Raw genomic sequence first — 20,210 nt, 5'->3', positions numbered from 1 at the left:
TTCTTGGCCACAGTTCTAAAATAGCATGCCCAGAAACTTCACCCCCACAACTCTCTCCCCTTACCCTGTTGTGCTTTTCTTCATACCACTACTTGGCATTCTATTATATATTTATTTGTTTCTTTGTTGTCCATATTCTCCACTAGAATGGGAACCCCATTAGGGCAGCGCCATGACTGTAGGCTTTTCTGCTGTATCTCCAGCTCCTGAAACAGCACTCAGCACATAATCAGTGCTCAATAAGTACTTATTAAATGAATGAATAAACAAATCTTCACAGAAACAACAGATGAAACTCCAGAGACAGTCAATAACATTAAGAGAAAAGAGGGCAAAGGGTAAATCTTTGCGGAAATACTTAAATTGAGGGCAAAAGAGGTGCTCTAAAGGAAGTGAAATTTTAGCTCCAGTTAACCAGGCATGAGGAGAACATAGCATGCGTTTGGTAGCCCAGCAAGGAAGGTGTCAAGCTGGGCTCATTTCTCTGCCGCAACTGTAAGAATGTTTTCAAACAACAAATCTGAGCACACTCCAAAAACCTGGTAGACAATGAAAAATCAATCTCTCAGACTGAGGAGGAGCTGTCCCTTATTTTCCAGAGGCACTTACACTTAAAGGGGGTTCAAACCAGGATCCTGAGGCCTGTGGTGCCATCGCCTCTGAGCTGGGACAAAGCAGCAGCCCCAACACCCTGGGAACCTGCGTGGATGCTTGTGGCTCTTCTTCAGAAGTCAGGGCGTGATTCTTAAGAAAACAGTCAAATGGTAGAGAGTGACCCCTTTTATTAGGTTCACCATCGTAGCCACAGAGAGACCATAGTGTTTGTCCATAGCCTGAAATACTCAAAGGCCTCAGTGCTGAAAAAAGGGTGAGTCTTTAGGCCTCTTTGTCGCCATTAATCCTCATCCCGCTGGTCTCTCCCTTTTGCATCAGAAAAGCTTTCTTCTGTTTTTTTTTTTTTTAAGAGCCGGAGAAAACAGCTGTATGGGATTTGAGAATGGGATTTTAATGGTCACTGAAGACACACAAAAGCTTTGCTGTGATAGTGAAGTGTTCTGGGGGCAATTGACTCCTTTGTCTGGGGCAGCAGAACAAGGCTGGCTGCTCTCGGAGAAGAGAGAAGCAGCTGGAACGTGTGATTGAGGTCTCTGAGGGCCAGATCTTCAGCACGTTTGCAAAGAGCTGTTTTCAGGCACCCCTTCATGACATTTCAGCGTTGCTTTTTAGTGGTTAGCTCGTTTTTACTTGTGAAAGAAACAAATCTATTTGGAAGGTGCTTGGCATGAATTATTTCTGTAGGTCTTTTTCTCTGGAAGGAGAATAGAAATTGTGACTGACAATATGAGTTTGTTTATGTGAAGCAGGCCTTTCACTGTGAGGAAAAAGAACTGGTGCCCTCTTTTCCACAGGGCAGCCCGAGGGGCATTTCTCAGCCCTTTGATCAGCTAAGAAATTGCAACAGATGTGGGATATTGTGAGGCCTCTCAAAACGTAACCTTGAAAAGGCTTTGGGAGTTTAAATAGTTCTAAGGAGGGGTGGACACCCGGAGCAGCAGGGGCCCATCCGGTTACTTGGTTCAGTGAGAACCAGGTCTGATCTTGTCCACAAGAGAAGGGATCAGTTTTCTGCCAGAGGATCTGTGATGGAAGAAACCAGGCTGATCTGACTCTAAAGTTATGATTAATGGGGTTGTTGGAATTATTGTCACCATATGGGCACTTTCCATTTAGGTGACCGAGTATTATGAAAACAGCTCTTCCCAAAATGAAAATGGCTTGGGCTAGAGGGGCTTTGTACAACCTTGGTTTTATTTACTTTCTGCCAGTCTTCATGACAGATTGGCTTGTTAGAGCCATGAAGGAATTATTCTCTTATTTACTGACCTGCTGTAGACACTGAGATAGTCAAGTGGGACTCAGGGTAAAATGTCATGACTTCCTATTACATAATTCAGCCCAGCTTTTTAAGGGAGATGGGCTGGAACCAGTGATTCTAGAAACCACTATCCAGTAGGGCTGCATTTAGAGAATAAGTCTGGAATTATACTCTGTCAGCCACAGATTTATGCATCATACTCATTGTAATGTTTGCCAAGAAAGCCAGAATTTGGTTCACTTTTAATTTTCTAATTTTTAAAAAATATCACAAAATTGTTTAAAAATGATGTGTGAATATTGTAAAAGAAAATTCAAACAATATAAAAAAGCATTAAGATTTAGATATGAGAGTAGACTTTATTGATTGCTTGCATTTAATTATAGAAATAACATTTGAAACGTGGCATATTTTGGCTTATTATGATACAAAAGCCTCCTTTTCTTTTAGATTATGGAGTGAACAATGAAAAGACATTTTTATTACTGATGACAGAGAACTTTGCCATGTTTAACCCTAACAGTATATGTGCAAATTGCATTTTTAGGATAGGATGAAAACAGATTTCCTCGCTTAAGACATTAGAGAGATATAGTAGCTAGCTTTGTCGTGTGATTTTTTTTTTTCTTGGCACTTTAAATATAATAGGGAATGTGTTTGTTCTAGTCAAACTCTCCTAGCCCCATAGAGAATCTTTCGCAAAGTCTTGAATTGTGCTTTAGTCTGAACTTTTGTTAAATAACCTTTTTGCCCCTTAAACTCAAAGCTCTTGATCTCACTGTAGGTGTATTTCACAAATTAACTGTGGGATCTTGGCCTAATTATTTAACCTCCCTAAGTCTCTGTTTCTGTAAAATGGAGCTAATAATAGCATTTAGATCCTTTAGGTTGTGTTGAGGAATAAATGAGTTAATGATGTAAAGCTTTTGGGTATGGTGTCTAGTATATTGTAAGTGCTCAACAAATGTTAGCCGTTAGAAAGACCATTCTGATGGCTATGATGATGTTTGATATATACTAGGGAGTCAAATTTGGTACATTTACTTCATATTCATACTCTAAAATAAGGTGTAAATCCACATTTCACTAATAACAACAGAAATATAATCAGAAGCACAGTTTATGGATTTCCCCTTATTGTTTATTCTTTCAGGAGACATTTGCCAGGATTCACTCTTGGTAACATATTAATTTTATTACAAATCTGAAGTGTGCTATTTTGTAAGACCCTTGAGATCACCACTCACCCTAGCCACCAGAGAATGAGCTTTTCAAAATGCAGTTTCTGGTCTTATTCCTCTACTTTCAATGACCCCTTTACCTGTAGAGAAAAATCCAAATGCCTGGCATTCAAGAAATGTTTCGTTCTATCCCCAACCTTCCTGTCTTCCCTCTTCTCCCATATGTCATGCATGAATCTTTATGACCTGCCCCCTTTCTAATCTGGGGAGACCCTATTCATCCTGCAAGGCCTGACTCAAATGTGACCTCCTCTAGGAAGCCTTCCAGGGTCCCACCAGCCAGAATTAATAACACCCTGCTCTCACTAGACCTATGTTCAATGAATGATTTTCACCTTCATAATCCTTCTGAGAGCCCTGTGAATAGAGATATTCAAGATTTTTTAAAATATCTTTTTAACCATCGAGTATTTGTGCTACAAAATAATTAGGACCCCTGTGATCTCTGCCCCCATGGTGCTCCTTGTATAGAGAGAGACAGACCTGTCAAGGCCTCTGACAGGTGAGATAGGAATCATGGTAGAGAGGTATGCACAGGGAACCCAGAGGTGGTGCACACTCTGTTTTCAGGGGGTTTGCATGGGGGAGTGTGTGGTCAAAACCATCTGTTGACTTTCATCTCTAGTACTCACATCATCCTTCCTCGACCTTTGTCCCTGCACTGACCAGATCATTTCCCCCTTTGGCTAGTCAGTTGCAGGGCTGGGACATATTATGATGGAATACAAGAACGCTGCATTTTATGTCCAAATGGAACCTTCCAAAATGAGGAAGGACAAATCACTTGCGAACCATGTCCAAGGCCAGAAAATCCTGGGGCCCTGAAGACCCCAGAAGCTTGGAATGTGTCTGAATGTGGAGGTAAGAATGCTCTCTGTTCCTTCTTACTCCTCCAGTCTCCAATGTCATTGTTTACAAAGAAGTTACAAATGGCATCTGAAGGACTCCAGATGATGCAACTGCACTTTGGGCTTCCTGCAAATAGCGACCATGTTGGGTTCATCTTTAGTTCTCTAGTGCCTAGGTCAGTGCCTGACACATGCTGGGCAGATGCTCACTTGAGCAAATAATGAAGATGGGGTACTGTACATTGGCAGAAAAGTGCAAATGTTGAATTGCATGCTTTATTAACTGTAAATATAGTCATGCACCATGTAATGACATTTCACCAGACTGCATATACGACAGTGGTCCCATGAGATTATAATGGCCATACCATGTAGGCTGGATGTGTAGTAGGCTACACTGTCAAGGTGTGTGTAACAAACCTTGTGAACCAAGGTTAGTGTAACAGTACACTCTGTAATATTTGCATGCAATGAAATTGCCTAATGCATTTCTCAAAACATATCCCTGTCATTAAGAGACACATGGTTATATATACTCCTGAGACCTGAGTGATCTCCCTGTCTATAGGGACTATTTAACAGTGTTAAAATAGAGAAAGTAGGTCTGATTTTTTTTTCCAGCTTTGGTCTCAAATTCATACCTTTCAAATATATTCACTGTTTTGTTAAAACATGGACCTCCGTGAAGTTTTTAATCATCTCTTAGAAAATGTTAATTTTGGAGCCTAATTTTGAAGTAAGGTTCTGTGGGCTTCTTTCCTGTTTATTGTATTATTAAATGTCTTCCTTTTATTAAATGGGAGAAGGGCTGGCTGTATTGACACTCTGTGGGCTTGAATCTGAATGTGATCTGAATGGCAATTTGTACCTGATGGCATGTGGGAATGCACAGGGCCCCCTGTGCTGCCCTTAGGGCCCACCTCGGAGTGACACCCAGACCCAGCTTTAGTTCCCACCTACATGACTCCAAACTCAACCGCAGGGCTGTTTCTGCTTAACAAGTAGATCCTCAGATTGAGCATGTAACTCCTACCACATCTTTGGCCTGTTATGAAACTCCAGAACTAACTGCAAGGTTGATGAGGGTGGGACTTTTGACTTTTTGGCATCTGTTCACACTTGTATGTGACCTTATCAAGATAAATTTATAGCAATAAGAATATTAGTAATAATAATAATAGCTAATATTTATTGAATACACCAGGCATTATGCTAATATATTACATGAGTCATTCATAAGGTTGTTGTATCATTACAACAACTTTGTGAGGCTAAAGTGACTAGTTCAAGGTCACACAGTCCAGAAGTAGAGGCTTCAGAGTTAGAACCCAGGTCTGACAGGCTCCCTTGGGTGTGTTTTTCAAATGCCACTATAAAAGACGACTATTCAAATCAACAGAGGAGAGATATTAGGAATACAAGAGGCAACAGATTTTTATAGCATCTTGCCAATGACAAGCTAATTCTTAAGGAACATGTGCTTTTAGAGATTCTTTTGTTTATGGCTGTGCTTCTTGTCCCAGATGTAACAGATATAAGCTGTAACTTAGTAAATATAACTGGTAAAACAGGGGACACTCTTGGGGTCACTCTTTATATCGCTAGGATGTAATCAGCTGGCTGAGGGTATACTTCTGTGTCTAATTGCCAAATTGATTCCAGAGCAGAGAACTCTCTCTGGGGGCTCCTGCATTGCAGTGGATGCCCAGGCAGTGCATAGGTCTAAGCTGAGACATAACCAGGTCTTTCCCATACTTTGGAAGCAGTTGACACTTGACTCCTTGGTTTCCATCTTTGCACTGTGTTGTGTAGCCCTGTGTGTGAACAACAGGCACTCACAAGCCACCTACTCAGGGCCAGCGGTAGGGCAGAGTTGACTGTATGATTCTCTCACTGAGGTGGGAGCTGACGTCAGCACAGGGTAACAGGCTTAAACAAGGTCTGGTCTCATCCGCAGGATGGTAGGAAATAGTCTTCCTGAAGGTCTTGCTCACCTAGGGCCATTGGTTCCCCCAGGTCTGTGCCAACCTGGTGAATATTCCACGGATGGCTTTGCACCTTGCCACCTCTGTGCCCTGGGCACATTTCAGCCTGACACCGGCCGTACTTCCTGTTTTACTTGTGGAGGAGGCCTTCCCACCAAACATCTGGGAGCTACTTCCTTCCAGGACTGTGAAACCAGAGGTGAGCACTTGGCAGCTTGTCTTTTTCTAGAACTGAATTTCCCTTTTGAGTGCCATGGGAGTGAGGCTCCACTCCAGCCCAGCCCAGAGATGCCCTATGTGGTGCCCCAGGGCTGGAGGTTTAGGTCTCCGGTTCCATCCACCCCTGCAGGAACCCCTTGGACAAGGTCTCCCCCTGATGATCAGGGATTGATGAGCAGGCTTTGCACACAAGCTTCCTTGGCTCCTTCCCTCCAGTCCTCCTTCATCCCAGTACTCTGACCTACATACAGGTCCTACCCCTTCTCCAGAACCCCACTCCCACAGCCTCTTCCCAGGGAGCCCAAGCCCAGCCTCAGTTCTGGACCCCTTCAACACTCATGAACATGCTCTGCATGAAGACTTGAGTTGTGATCAGTGATGCCCGATTCTGCAAGAACCATAAACTCTTTGAAGATACACACATATCTTGTTCCTTTGCATTTTTCTCAGTGAAGTATGAATACCACCCAAACTGGCTATTTAGGGAATTAACTGTTGATTAGCCCTAGATTGGTAGAAAAGTGCTACTTGATTTGGGCATAAAATTTTATTTCACGAATTTTGAAACCTTTTGTGTTGCATTTGATAAAAATGTCTTTTTTTTTTCCTCCTCACCCTCCCCTGGCTCCATAGTTCAGTGTTCACCTGGACATTTCTACAACACCACCACTCACCGATGTATTCGTTGCCCAGCGGGAACATACCAGCCTGAATTTGGAAAAAATGATTGTGTTTCCTGCCCAGGAAATACTACGACTGACTTTGATGGCTCCACAAACATAACTCAGTGTAAAAGTAGGTCTCCCTCTAAGGCTTTTCACAGTCCTGATTAAGAGGACAAGAGTCTGGGTCCAACTCCAGGGTGCAGGGGCAAAGGTCCCAGGCTCATTCAGAACCACAAAGATGTTGCCAGCCTAGCTCACAGCTATGCAGATCAGGGCTGAGGGAGATCAGGCTTGACCCTTCAGGTAGTCACCTTCTTTGATCCTGGTGACTCCCCCAGGCACACTCACAGCTGTACTTGCCTTAGTTTCCTCCCTGGGGCACAATTTCAGTTCGGCCTTGTGCAGCATGCATTGTTGGAGGACCTGTTTTATACCAGGCACTCTGATGCCAAGCAAAACCAAAGCTCACAGGGAGCCTAGGTTGTGGGATTGCAGAGGAAAGAGCAATTGACTCTGTAGGAGGAAAGGGTTCTAGAGGGCACAAGAAGGTTTTGATGGAGAGGGTTGAGGGAGAGCAGGAGAAAGAGCTTTATGTCTGAGAGAGCAGCTGGGGGGAAGCACAAATTCAGGAAAGTGAAAGGCCCATTGGGAAGAGATCCCTGGACCCGAGCATACAGTGTGCTGAAGGGAGTCTCAGCAGACCAGGAAGGGAATCCTTGAATGCCATGCTAAAGAGTTTGATTAGTATATTATAGGAAGGGGGAAGCAAGTCATTTAAGGACTTGCTGTTTGTTTGTTTTTTAAACCATTATGTAAAATTCTGTAGTAAAGACCAAAAGTAAATCTCAGCTAATTCAGTATCTTTAAGACAGGAATCCAGGGAGCAACGAAGCCTCCCCAAACTGGAGGAGCTTGGGATTGAGGCAGGCAGTGAATCACTTGACTTCTATGATCGTAAAGTTACCTAGTTTTCTCTCTATCCCGATGAAGTCCTTTTAATAACATGCTTATAAGTAGCCATCTAGTGTCTTCTTGAATTCCTGCTATGACAAGGAGCTCACTACCTACTAGGGTTCCCTAGTCTTTTGGTAGATGAGACTTTAGGGAGTTCACAGTGCTAGATGAATCTATTTCCTTGTCTTGCCACTCCTGGTCCTTGGCTGGCGCTAAGGAGCACATGGCACAGTTTCTCAGGCAGCCCTCAGGCTCGAAGGCAGCTCTTCTCGATGCCATGGCTCTCTTCTCCCCCTCTTTTCTTCAAAGAAAAAAAGCCTGTTTATTTTTTCTACTAGTAATAATAAATCCAAGTTATAATTAGAGTGGGAAAAAGTAATCCCTTCAACATCTTTTCTTGCCCAGGTTTACCTGACAGTATTAAGCAATAAGCTCTTTGAGAGCAAGGACTGTTTCTCTCATTTCTGAACTCCCAGAGCTTTGCATAACATTTGTTGGATGAGTGGAGGTTCAATAAATGAAGACATGAGGTCCTGTGAGGGAAAGCGGTTGTGTGCGTGTGCATGTGTGTGCAATCTTTGTCTCTGGGGTCAGAGGTCAGTATCCAGCATGCCCCATACTAGCTGGTAGCTAATTGGAAATCTCTTCCCCACTTAAAAATAAAATGTGACCTAAGAGAAAAGTGAAAAATATGTCTGTTTTACCTTCATCAAAGGCCTCTAAAGGAAGTTCAAATATTCTTTACTGAGCAATGAACTCGGTCCTCCCTATTTCGGCAGACCTAGAAGTTCTGCCATGGTTTCCTCTGGCACTTGGGCTTCATAAACAAAATATGGAAGCTAAATTTATCCTTTTGTTCACAAATGCCTGCCTCTGACCTTCAGTGCCTTTGAGCAGAGAGCTAGACTCCTTGTGAGGAGTTAATGTAATTTGGCTCCTAAAGGGGGCCCTGGGCATTACAGGACACTCATTCCTGCAGTCATTTCCGTGCCCTATTCTTTTTATTTATTTGTTTGTTTGTTTTAAATTTTATTAATATATATTTTTTACATTCTACGATGAAGTTGTTGTACAGCAGGTGGGAGGGAGGGGGAGGAAGAAAGGGAAAGGAAATGGGATGGAAGAAGAAGGAAGGAGGAGGGGTAGGATTGAGGCCTGTGGCACCAACCACAGGGGAGACCGGTGGGCTTCCAGCGATGGCTTGGTTATTGCTGGGCTGGGTGCAGATGTCAGGGAGTGTGGCAATAGCCCTCATCCCCCACAGCCGTAGCTCAGGAATCTGGGGCCCTTCTTGCTGAGGCTTGCTGGTTGTCACTGAGCTGGTGGAGCATGGGGGGAAGCGATGTTGAGACCCGTGGCCCTCCACTGCCCCAGTTCGGGAGAGCCCAGGGTGCCTCCTGCAGCTCCATGCCCCAATTTTTGATAGCTATAGGAGTGCTCTGGTTTGTGACCAAGCTAGAGGTGGCTGTGACAGAAAGACATCATAACTTGTGGCATTTCCTTTTGCAGACAGAAGATGTGGAGGGGAGCTGGGAGATTTCACTGGATACATTGAATCCCCAAACTATCCAGGCAATTACCCTGCCAACACCGAGTGTACATGGACCATCAACCCGCCCCCCAAGCGCCGCATCTTGATTGTGGTCCCCGAGATCTTCCTGCCCATAGAGGATGACTGTGGAGACTACCTGGTGATGCGGAAAACCTGTGCGTCTCACTCTCTGCTTCCCTCCCCTCTAAGGCCAGCTGGGAAGCCTGACGATCTTCTCCCCAGGCTTTAAATGTGAGGAGCAGGCCTAGAATGTCACCTTCATATTAGAACAGAGATGAGACATGAGTTCACAGGGTTTGCCAAGAAACAAAATTTAGACTAAGACCACACATGGAAGGCTCTTGCTGATCCCCAGAGGTAGTGACCCTGCATGTCAGTCTCCCCCTCTGTGTTCACCGGGGTGTGCTGGACCCTCTTCCACAAGGACACAGAGAACCAGTGAGGCTCAGTCAGTGCTGGCCCCAGACATTGCCTCACCCTGGATAGCAACTCATGGCTTGGGGACTGAGCAAGGCCAAGGGCATGGTCCAGCCAGGAGGGGACTTGTCCTCCTATCCTGACTAATGGCCCCAGTGTCCAGGAAGGGACACTGCCATCAACACAGCTTAGAGGCAGTGTATAGTGAGTGGGCTCTGCAGCCAGACTGCCTGGCTCTCAATCGCAGCTCCACCTCCTAGCAGTTCTGTGATCTTGGGCATACATTCTGACTCTTTCTGCCCTTCAGTCTCCTCATGTATTAAAATGAGGATAATAACAGTTGTATCTCATAGGGTTATTATGAGGACTGAGTTCATATTTGTAAAGCACTTAGAATAATAGTGACACATGGAGCCACTATATAAATGCTGTTCTTATTAGTGGTTAAAATGTCTGCAGTCAGGTGTAGGTTTGAATACCGAATTTACTACGTACTGGCTGTATGACCCTGGGCAAGTACTTAATCTGTCTATAAAAGAGGTAACAATTGCACCAGCTTTCTGCGGTTTTCAGAGGATTAAATGAAATAAAGCCCATAAAATGCTTAGCACACTGCCTGGCCTTAGGAAGCATGAAGTAAATGGTGGTGATTAGATAACAGCAGGTCAGCTCTGGAATTTGAGGGCCCTGTCCCCTGCTCCTACAGCGAATGCTGCAGTCTGAGCTGCTGCTGTGTGCCTAGCCATGGGCCTTTCAGGCTTACCCTTCCCTGGGACCCCATAATCACTAGCTGAAGCTACTCTGTTTCCAGGACTTTTGACTGTTATAGTGGCTCAGCTGGGCATGAAAGCTCTTGTGCATAACTTGTTTTATGGTTTGAGTTTCATTGTCTGCCTGCTCAGTCATGAGTCTTGAACCCCACCCCCTCCAACTTCCCTTGGCAGCTTCGTCCAATTCTGTGACAACATATGAAACCTGCCAGACCTATGAGCGCCCCATCGCCTTCACCTCCAGGTCAAAGAAGCTGTGGATTCAGTTTAAGTCCAATGAAGGGAACAGTGCCAGAGGGTTCCAGGTCCCATACGTGACCTACGATGGTAAGTGCTGTGCAGCTCAGGCTACGGCACATGGAAGGAGCTTCTCTGCTTTGAACAGAACCAGCTTCCAAGCCAGCTGGTAGATTACTGACAGGCACACATGCTCAGAAAGGCAGGCAGGATGAAGGGAAAGGACATTGCTGACTCATAAGTGTCAGATTTTAAACAGGCATTTGGGGACACTGACTACAGGGATGAGAAGACGTTTTAGAAAATACATTAAAAGTGAGCACAGCTTGGTGGGTAAAAACATGGGCATTGGAGTCAGACAGCCTGGCTATACCTCTTCTGTGACTTTGTGTATGTTACTTGCCATCTCTAAGCCTCATTTTCCTCATGTGTAAATGAGGATACTCATTAGACTTAGTGAGAATTCCTAAAGGACTTGGTACAAGTGCCTGGCACATAGTAATTGCTCAATAAATGTTAAATTCTTATGCCTATGGCTTTTGTATATGGAATCATGAGGGATGAAGAAAGACCCAAGTTGTGGTCCTGGCTCTGCCACTGATTTGCTGTGTGATTTTGTGTAAGCCAGATGACTTCTCTGGTTTCATTTTCTTCATGTACGATGAAGAAGTGGCCCATCTGATCCCTGGAGTCCTACCTACCTTTAAGACTTGGCCAACATTTACTAAGAGCATAAAATGAACTGGACCTTGTCCTGGAGAGCCTTACAGTCTAGTGGGAGAAGAGTCATCTGTTCATTCATGAACTTATTCATCCATTCAACAAATATTTAATGAGTATCTACTATGCCAGGCATCAGTCTAGCTGCTGGAGACAACCTGGTTAGTGACAGAAACACAAAAATGTTTCCATAGATGCTATAACAGGGCATGTACAAAGCACTGTGTGAGCATAGAAGGAGCAGTAGTTAATTGTGCATGGGCTTTTAGAAGTACAAAGCACTGTGTGAGCATAGAAGGAGCAGTAGTTAATTGTGCATGGGCTTTTAGAAGGAATAAAGTCTCAAGAGATTTGGGTCTTAAAAGAACATGTAACTTTTGTGGGCATAAATGAGAAGGAAGAACATTCAGGGAGAGGGAATGATATAGGCCAAAGGATGGAAGCTTTAGCATAAGCCAAAGGATGGAGTAGCTGGCATGTGTGGGAACTGATGAATAGTCTGGTTTGGCCAGTGGGCAGGGTGTATAGGGCTTAGCAATGAGAAAGGAGATGAGAAGAGAGAGGTGGGGTTAGGTTGCGAAGAGCCGAGAGTGCCAAGCTCAGGAGGGTAGACAATCTTATAGGGAGCCATTGAAGGTTTTTAAGCAGACAAGTACCAAAATTAGATGTCTGGAAAGACAATATTCTATGGCATTCCTAAAAACACATCACATAGTTTATTTCTGACATGTGACAAAAGCTAGGGTCATTATCCCTGTCCTATAGTTGCCTGAAATAATGTCAAACTCCCAAGACAAGGGCTCTTAGAATCTGACTCCTGGGGTGAGTACGAATGCCTCTTACGTGGCTCCGTTGTGAGAGACAGAGCCTCATCTGCCTGGAAGGCTAACTAGCAACCTCCCCTATCCAGAGTCAGGAAGGAAGCAAAAAAGACATGGAGGCTCCAGAATAAATGCCACCAAAGCTCACACATTTTAGTATGGCCGTTCTCAGATCTTCCTTTGTAACACATAAAAGTGCCTTTTTTTTTTTTTTTTTTGGTTTAAAAAAAAAGTTGGAGCTTGGACCATGGAAATTACATGTAATCCTGGTCAGGCCCACAAGAGTGTCTTGCATGCATTACAGCAGAAAATAGTTGAAAACTGCTACTTTGGCCATACAGAAGGCCCTTAGGTCTTCACTTATATTCTATTTTTTAAAAACAAGTATTTCAAACAAGTTTAATATCTGCTTTCCAAGCCCAGAAGAAATAAAAATCACATTTAGAAGGTGCAGGTGAGGCTGTTGCTACAATGCCCCGAGCATTACCGAGAAGCAGGTACGTGCTAAAGTGCCTTTCACATGCTACATTCCTCCCAATCACCCCATGAAGAAGACACGAGTCTTTCCTGATTTCAGATGAGGCCACTCAGGCTTATAGATTTAAGTGACTGGCCCAAGGTCACAGAATGACCTGGGATTGACCCAGGTCTTTGGGACTCCAGAGCCTGGGTTCTTACCTACAATGCTTCGCTGCTTTTATAATGACTTGGAGAAAGTGAGGAGACACAGTAGTTCTTAAAAGCAGATGAAATGTTTTTTAAAAGACAGTCTGGAAGCATTTGGTGTAGTGGCAGTTTTCTCTAACACCAGAAAACAGTACAGCAATTGACATTCCTAATGGTCAACTCCCATCACCAAAATGAGCCAGTTCTCTGAGGTAGAGACATTTCAGGGAGGGATTCAAGTTTTAGAAAAACTTGTACTCTTAGTCTTGTTTTAGATTCACTAAATTAAAAGAATAAGCAGAAAGATACCACATTAATAGAGTACCTATACTGTGCACATACCAAATTAGTAATTATGCATGTTACACTATTAATTTCCATTTACCATCTCTTGACTGAGAGAAACTTGTCAAGAGCTCCTCCCACATGACTTCAATGATGTTCTTATAATTTGCTTGCCTTTGTTGCACATGATATGCACACAAAGAGTCTTTTTATTTGAGTCTAGAATTTGGAAAAGATTGTGCTTTGAATTATATCTACAGGAAATAGCATAGACTTTAAAGCGGGGAGGATTTCCATTTGGAGAGGGATTACTGTGTGCACTGCATTTAATGTGTGTGTCAGGGACAAAAATTATTAAAGAGAAGGCAAACATAGCTTTCTTCCTCCCCAGTCAGCCAAATTCTCCCTCCTCCAGTCCCATTCAAATAAAGGAGAGAAGAATCTTGCTTGGTAGGTAAGAAGCTTGATTGATTTACATAACACTAGGTCAGAGAGAAAAGGGGGGGGTGGAGAGGATGAGCTCCCCAGGGGGTGAGTATAGACAGAGAAGGGAAGAGGACCAAGGACTACACCTTGGGACCCTCCTATAGTAAAAGGTCAGGGACAGGAGGAAAAGCAAAGATGCCTCAGTGGGAGCAATCAGTTTAGTAGGAGGAGAACCAAAGAACCGAAGGGCATGGTGTCCCGGAAGCTGAGTGAAGAACTGGACCAGAAAGGAGGGGTGACTGGCCAGATCAAGACTACCAATACATCAAGGAGGCTGAGGACCAAGAGTTGACCATTGGGATTTAGCAATATGAAGGTCCTTGCTGACCTCAACGAGTAGTTTGGAGGAGTGGTGGGGGCCACCACTGATTGGACTGGGTATAGGAGAGAGAGAAAGGAGAAGAATCAGATACAGTGGGTGTCGACAATTCTTTCGAGGAGTTTTGCTGCAAAGAGGTGCAGAGAAGTGGGATGGAAGCTAGTGGGAGAAATGAGATCAAGGGGGGGATGGGTCTTGGCTGGATGCACAGAGGGCTCATCTGAGGGAAGAGGGAACAGGAAAGATAGGTGCAGATGCTGGTGGGTGAGTGGAGGTGGTGGTGGGAGTCTGTGGAGTGGTAAGTGTTCTGATAGCAGCCACAGTAGGGGCATGTCTCAGAACCTCACAAAGCTGAAAGGAAAAGTGAGTTTGGAAATAACTAAGCCATAAGAATGGAAAATATGTTCTTTATTCCAACAGAGGACTACCAGGAACTCATTGAAGACATAGTTCGAGATGGCAGGCTCTATGCATCTGAGAACCATCAGGAAATACTTAAGGTGAGTACATGCCTCAGGTGCATGGCAGTTATCCACAGGGCTCCCCAAGCACTACTGAAGATCCCTTGCTCCCTGTTGCCACCTTTCAGACACTGAGCTGGCCCTGAGCGAGGTCAGTTTTGTACCTTCACCAAACTTAATTAAAAAAAAAAAAAATCAGGTTGCTTTTTTTAGTGTTGTCAAGTGAAGTTGCATTTTTTAATTTGGAAGTTTGTGAAGGGGCAGAGGGAAACTTCCTCAAAAATTGAAGCCAGTGGTAAATAGTGTTTTCATATTCCAAATAGTTGAGAATCCCAGACTCCTTGTTTTTCATACTTAAAGGCTAAAGTTCACCAAAGTTTAGATACCTGTAAGTAATTAGCAACAAACACTTGCCATCTTACTAACCTTATAAATATTCCCCAAATCCCAGTGTTATATCTCATCTAGTTAAGAAAAAGAAAACAATTCTTTATATATTAAATTTTCATTTATAAAAGTAATACATACTTATTATAGATAATTAGGAAAAATAAAAACTGGAAAGAAGATAAAAATCAGAGGAAACAATTTTCACAAACTGTTTTTCAGCTAATCATCCTATTGCCTAATACTGGGTCATTATAGTTCCTTTGGCAAAATGTCAGAATATTTAAATATTTTGGCCCAGTAACAAAAATTCTGTTCTTTTTAGGATAAGAAACTGATCAAGGCTCTCTTTGATGTCCTGGCCCATCCCCAGAACTATTTCAAGTACACAGCCCAGGAGTCCCGAGAGATGTTTCCAAGATCTTTCATCCGATTGCTACGTTCCAAAGTGTCCAGGTTTTTGAGGCCTTACAAGTGACTCTGCCCACATGCCACTCAGTACAAATGTCCCGCTGTGGGCTTGGTGGGATGGAGCCATCTGCCTTCTGCATGCCAGCTCACAGTCCGGTAGCGCTGCTTCCAGTGTCAGTGACTCCTTAGAGTTCAATTTTTATAGATAATACAGATATTTTGGTAAATTGAACTTGGTTTTTCTTTCCCAGCATTGCGGATGTGGACTGAGAATGGCTTTGAGTGACACCTGCTTCTCCTGCTGTGGGCAGGGGTCTTGCATACAGCAAGGACTGGCTGAGCTGGACTTCAGTCAGCTCAGGTGAGACTCACCTGCCCTTCTTGATTCTCACTCCTCGCAAGTAGCCTGTAATGGAAAAGAGGCCACAGAAGAGGCGGCTTTGTCTGAAACTTCAGCTTCCTCCAGCCCAGCCCTCCCTAAGGGAGCCCTCTGCACCCAGGTGCTGGCTCTGACCAGGCAGAACAGGCGAGGGGTGGGGGGCACCATTCAGGTGCCCTCCAGGTACCATTCACCTACCCTGAGACCTGGGAGGACTCCATTTCTCCACAGCCTTCTCCAGCCTGTGTGATATAAGTTTCACCCCAGGAGCTTGAGTTCTAAGCAGTGATCATTAAAAAATACTTAAAGCAGAAAGAATTAGGAATAAAAAGACAAGTACTAAGCACTTCTGGAGACATAATAATGTACACCTATTGACAGCCTTCTTAGTTGTCAGCTTCCACCTTGCAGCAAGTGCAGATGCTAGTTTGAGCACCTTCAGCTGTGCCATTGGACACTCTGTGGGGCGCTGCCTTAGGGCTCGGACAGTTCAGGTGGGGCGTGATCTCCTTGGTGGATGAGAATCATCTATCGTCATGAAAAAGGGATTTCACCATCCCTAAGGCAGTACTGCCAAAGGTCCTGCTTCCACCCGTGGGCTTCGAACCCCAGGGGGCTGGGATGCATTGAGGCCCAGCCTCCACTAAGGGTGGTCTCACTCTCTACTGTAACCACTGCCAGTAGCAGCCACACAAGTCCCGGCCTCGAAGTGCCACACGGTTATCTTACTTTGGGTCAGCACAGTGGGGTCTCATAGTCATTTTCTCCCACATGAACTTGAATTTTTAATATTATTGAATTTTTAAACATTTAAATCCCCAGGCAAAAATCTCATTACAGTGAGAAAAGAATCCTGTCAAACAAGCCACCATTTCCCTAAAGGACAGACTGTAACCACAGTGTTTGGTTATTTCAGTAACAATTCTGTACACAATCAATCCTACAACAAAGTACTAAAAAATGTTTAGCAAGTATATTGGAAGAAAACAAAGACTATTTCATTATTGTTGAACGTGCTTTTCACTTTTGTGTTGTTGGTTTTTTAACCTATTAATAACATTGAATTTTTTTTAAAGCCCTAATCAAACTTTTCTTCTTTATTTGGATGGGTCCTAAATACTTATTTTTGGATTTCTCTTCAAAAGTTTGAACATCCTCATTTAAAAAAAAAAAATCATTAAAATAAGCACTTAGAACTTATTATACTGGAACTTGGCCTATATTTCTGAGTCTAAACTAAGATGAAAATTCAAATGTAACATAACCTGAGTTAGTGACCGGACTGATGCAGAGGTGAGCTGAACTGCGTCATCCTGTCCAAGCAGATTAGTAACTTTGTGCTCATCACTGTGTGATTCCGTCTTGCTGATTTCACAAGAAATGTGGGATCACATAGGGACGGGATTGCTCTGGGGGTTGAAAGGAGGGTGCATAAACCTGGTCGCTGGGACCCACCCTCCAGGAGTGGCCCCAGGCAGCAGAGCTGTGCTCCTGGTGCAAGCCACAGAGGCCCTCTTCAAACTTCCTCTCTATACCTGTCAACCACCCTAAGAGATGCTACGGTACTGTTGGACGTCTGGCTGGCTGGGGTTGCTGTTGCTGCCTGCTTGATCAGTCAATAAATATTAAACATTTGTTCTGTGCCAGGTACTGTTCTAGGCCCTAGGGATGCAGAGTAACATGACAGACAAGGTCCCTGCCCTCACGGAGCTTACATTTTAGGGGGAAGAAACAGACAATGAATAAATAAGTCAACACAAAAAGTATCAGCTAGTGGTGAGTGCTAAGTTGAAAATTAAAATAGATTAATGTAACATGACTGCGTGGCTACTTTAGCTTTAGAGATTGTAGATGGCCTCTCTGGGGAAGTGACATTTCAACTGAAAACTAAATGGCAAGAAGGAACCAGCTTTGGGAAAATCAGGAGGAAGAGCATTCCAGATAGAGGAAAACCAAGTGCAAAGACTGTCTGGAGGAATGAGCGTGTGTGTCACAGTCTAGTGAGAAGGTGATTGGCATCAGATGAGGCCAGAGAACTGGACAGGGGCCAGATCACGTTGGGCTTTGGAATCCAGAATAAGGGGTCTGGGTTTAATGCTAAATATGTTGTGAAGCTTTTGAATGGATTAAAGCAGAGGAGTGAGACAATCTGATTTATGTTTTTAAAAGATAGCTCTGGCTACTGTATGAATGGATTTTAGGAAGCAGGCATAGAGGCAGAGAGTAGTAAATAGGCTACTGCAATAGACCAAATAGTCATCTAGGTGGGAGATGAGGGTGTTGCCTGGATGAGGTAGAGAAGATTCTGGGCATGTCATGGGGAGAGTCAACAGAATTTGCTGATGAGGATTGTAGGGAAAGTGTGAGGGAGAGATAGCCGTCAAAGATGACTCCTAGTTGCTTGAGCAACTGGAAGATGGAAAAGACTGGAGGAGGAGCAGGTTTGGGCAATGTAACAGTTTTACAACATGTCCACAAATTCTTTCATGCTCCTTCCATTTGGGTCTGTGTCCCCTCCCCCTCCCCTTGAATGTGGGCTCTGTGACTGCTTGACCAATATTATATGGCAGAAGTAACATTTCGACAGTTTCTGGGCCCAGGACTTAAGACACTAGCAGTTTCCACTTCCTCTCCTTGGGCGACTCACACTTGGAACACAGTCACCATACCTTGAGGCAGCTATGTGGGGAGGCCCTGTACAGAGGAACCTTGATACCCCCTCCCCACCCCCACCCCAGGCCAAGCTTAGCTCCCAGGTGACAGCAGCAAAACCCACAGCTATGTGAGCGAGCCGTCTTGAAAATAGATCCTCTAGCCCCACATCAGGATGCCCCAACTGACGCTTCATGGAGCAGTCCTCATTGTACCATACAAAAACTATAGATTTGTGAGCAAAATTAATGATTATTGCTATTTTAAGTTACTGGGTTTTGGGGTGATTTCCTATGCAGTAATATGACAGTGGAAAGTGGGAGAAGATTGAGAGTTCCATTTTGGCCATTCTAGGTTCAAGGTGCTTATTAGACATTCAATACATTCAAGTAGGCAATTGGTTATATGAAGCCCCAGGACAGGTCAGGGCTGGAATACACATTATAATGTTGCAGAAGAAAGACATGAGACATTCCACATTAAGGTCACCTGGAGAAAGCATGTAGATAAAAAACGACGAAGGAGCTCTGAATTCTGGGATTCCCTGTTTGGGCACAGGGACCAGGACTTTGAGGAGCTGCTTATTAAGTAAACAGGAAGAGGTCAGAGCTGAGCTTCCATCTTCCCTCCAAAGGAGCTAGTTTTGTGGGTGAACTCTGAACTTCCAGCTGTAGATACTGTTCTTTAGCCATTTACTGAACTGCTGTACCTATGGATTTAGCAATGTTTGCCTTGAGTTTCCAATGCTAATAAAAGAGTGTTTGCCTTTTCACACTAACATACAATTATCTTCACTTTGGAAAATTGCTTCCTCTGAATCATTCTCTGAGGTGTTAAGTGTGTCGTCTGTAGGCACTCACTGCATTTAGGTTTGCAGGGTAAAAAAATGTCATGTGGTAACTTGAGAAAGGCAGTGGCTGTACAGCACAAAGCAAGGACCTGCTTGCCCTTTGGCAGATCTTTGCAGGAAGATGAACCATGGCTGCTGCCTGCTGCAGACTGCTGCAGCTGATGGGCCTGTGCAATGGGAAACCCAGGGATCTCCTGCCAGTCGCAGCCACGATCTTCTCAACTCAGAAGAGATGCCTCTTACTAGGACTGGCAGTATCTCTGCTTCCTTTCACATGGCAGGATGGGTCCTGAGAGCATTACCCAAATCTACCGTACTTCTAGTCAGCATTGGGGAGGAAAATGGATTCGCTGCAGCTGGAATAGAGCAGTTCCTCATCAAGATGAGGCAGCCTTCTTACATACGGCCTCCTGCTATGCAAGCCATTAGCTGCCCTCGAATCCAGGTCCTGGGAGTGGCCAGCAGGACCCATCCACAAGAGATTGGAGGCCAGAGTGTGGCTTCTTTTCTGTAACCATCTTCTACTCCAGAGGCTTGTGAGTCCAGCTCACGCAGGGGTGTCCTCGTATTTGTTGTACCCTGCTCCTTCTTCCTTTGGGCAGTCCTGATCAGCCTGCAGGAGGCCATTCTTGGTCCAGCAAGGCTGCTCCTGTGATTGACATCTGTGGTACGGGCACAAAGACATAACTACTCAGCAGGGATCACTTTCCAGAGGACACAGTAGGATCAAAGTAGAGTTAGAAAATGAAACCACTCTAATTCATAGGCAAGTTGCTCTAGTTGAATAAAAGGAATACAAATTAAACCCACCTACTGCAAACAGTGACAGTAACTCAGTATTGCTTGGTTTTCAGAGTATCTCATTAAGGGAATGAAACTACAGACCTTAGTTACTAGTAATTCTTTGTTATGTGTTTGCTCATTCATTTATGCAACATATATTTATTGAGGACCTACTATGTGCTAGGCATTGTAGGAGCTCGGGATACCGCAGTGAGCAAAATAAAGT

The 20,210-nt window shown here is 44.1% G+C and overlaps 1 protein-coding gene across 6 annotated transcripts in view; it reads left to right on the top strand.

Annotated features, from left to right (window-relative positions):
• SCUBE2 (signal peptide, CUB domain and EGF like domain containing 2) overlaps nt 1-16,728 on the top strand; it is a 63,598-nt gene extending 46,870 nt beyond the window's left edge. For 3 of the 6 annotated variants that reach the window (XM_063093066.1, XM_063093063.1, XM_063093060.1), the window contains 7 exons: nt 3,808-3,978; nt 5,982-6,149; nt 6,803-6,964; nt 9,298-9,495; nt 10,702-10,854; nt 14,482-14,561; nt 15,235-15,652. In XM_063093066.1, the coding sequence (XP_062949136.1) occupies nt 3,808-3,978; nt 5,982-6,149; nt 6,803-6,964; nt 9,298-9,495; nt 10,702-10,854; nt 14,482-14,561; nt 15,235-15,387 (1,085 nt within the window). In that variant the 3' untranslated portion in view covers nt 15,388-15,652. Of the gene's footprint in view, nt 1-3,807; nt 3,979-5,981; nt 6,150-6,802; nt 6,965-9,297; nt 9,572-10,701; nt 10,855-14,481; nt 14,562-15,234 lie in introns of those variants that run through there. The other 3 variants (XM_063093061.1, XM_063093064.1, XM_063093065.1) reach the window with 3 other exon arrangements.
• The last annotated feature ends 3,482 nt before the right edge of the window (nt 16,729-20,210 follow it).

This window comes from Cynocephalus volans, chromosome 4, assembly GCF_027409185.1.
Source record: "Cynocephalus volans isolate mCynVol1 chromosome 4, mCynVol1.pri, whole genome shotgun sequence".
In the NCBI taxonomy this organism is placed as follows: domain Eukaryota; kingdom Metazoa; phylum Chordata; class Mammalia; order Dermoptera; family Cynocephalidae; genus Cynocephalus; species Cynocephalus volans.
This window is presented reverse-complemented; position numbering and strand designations above follow the sequence as displayed.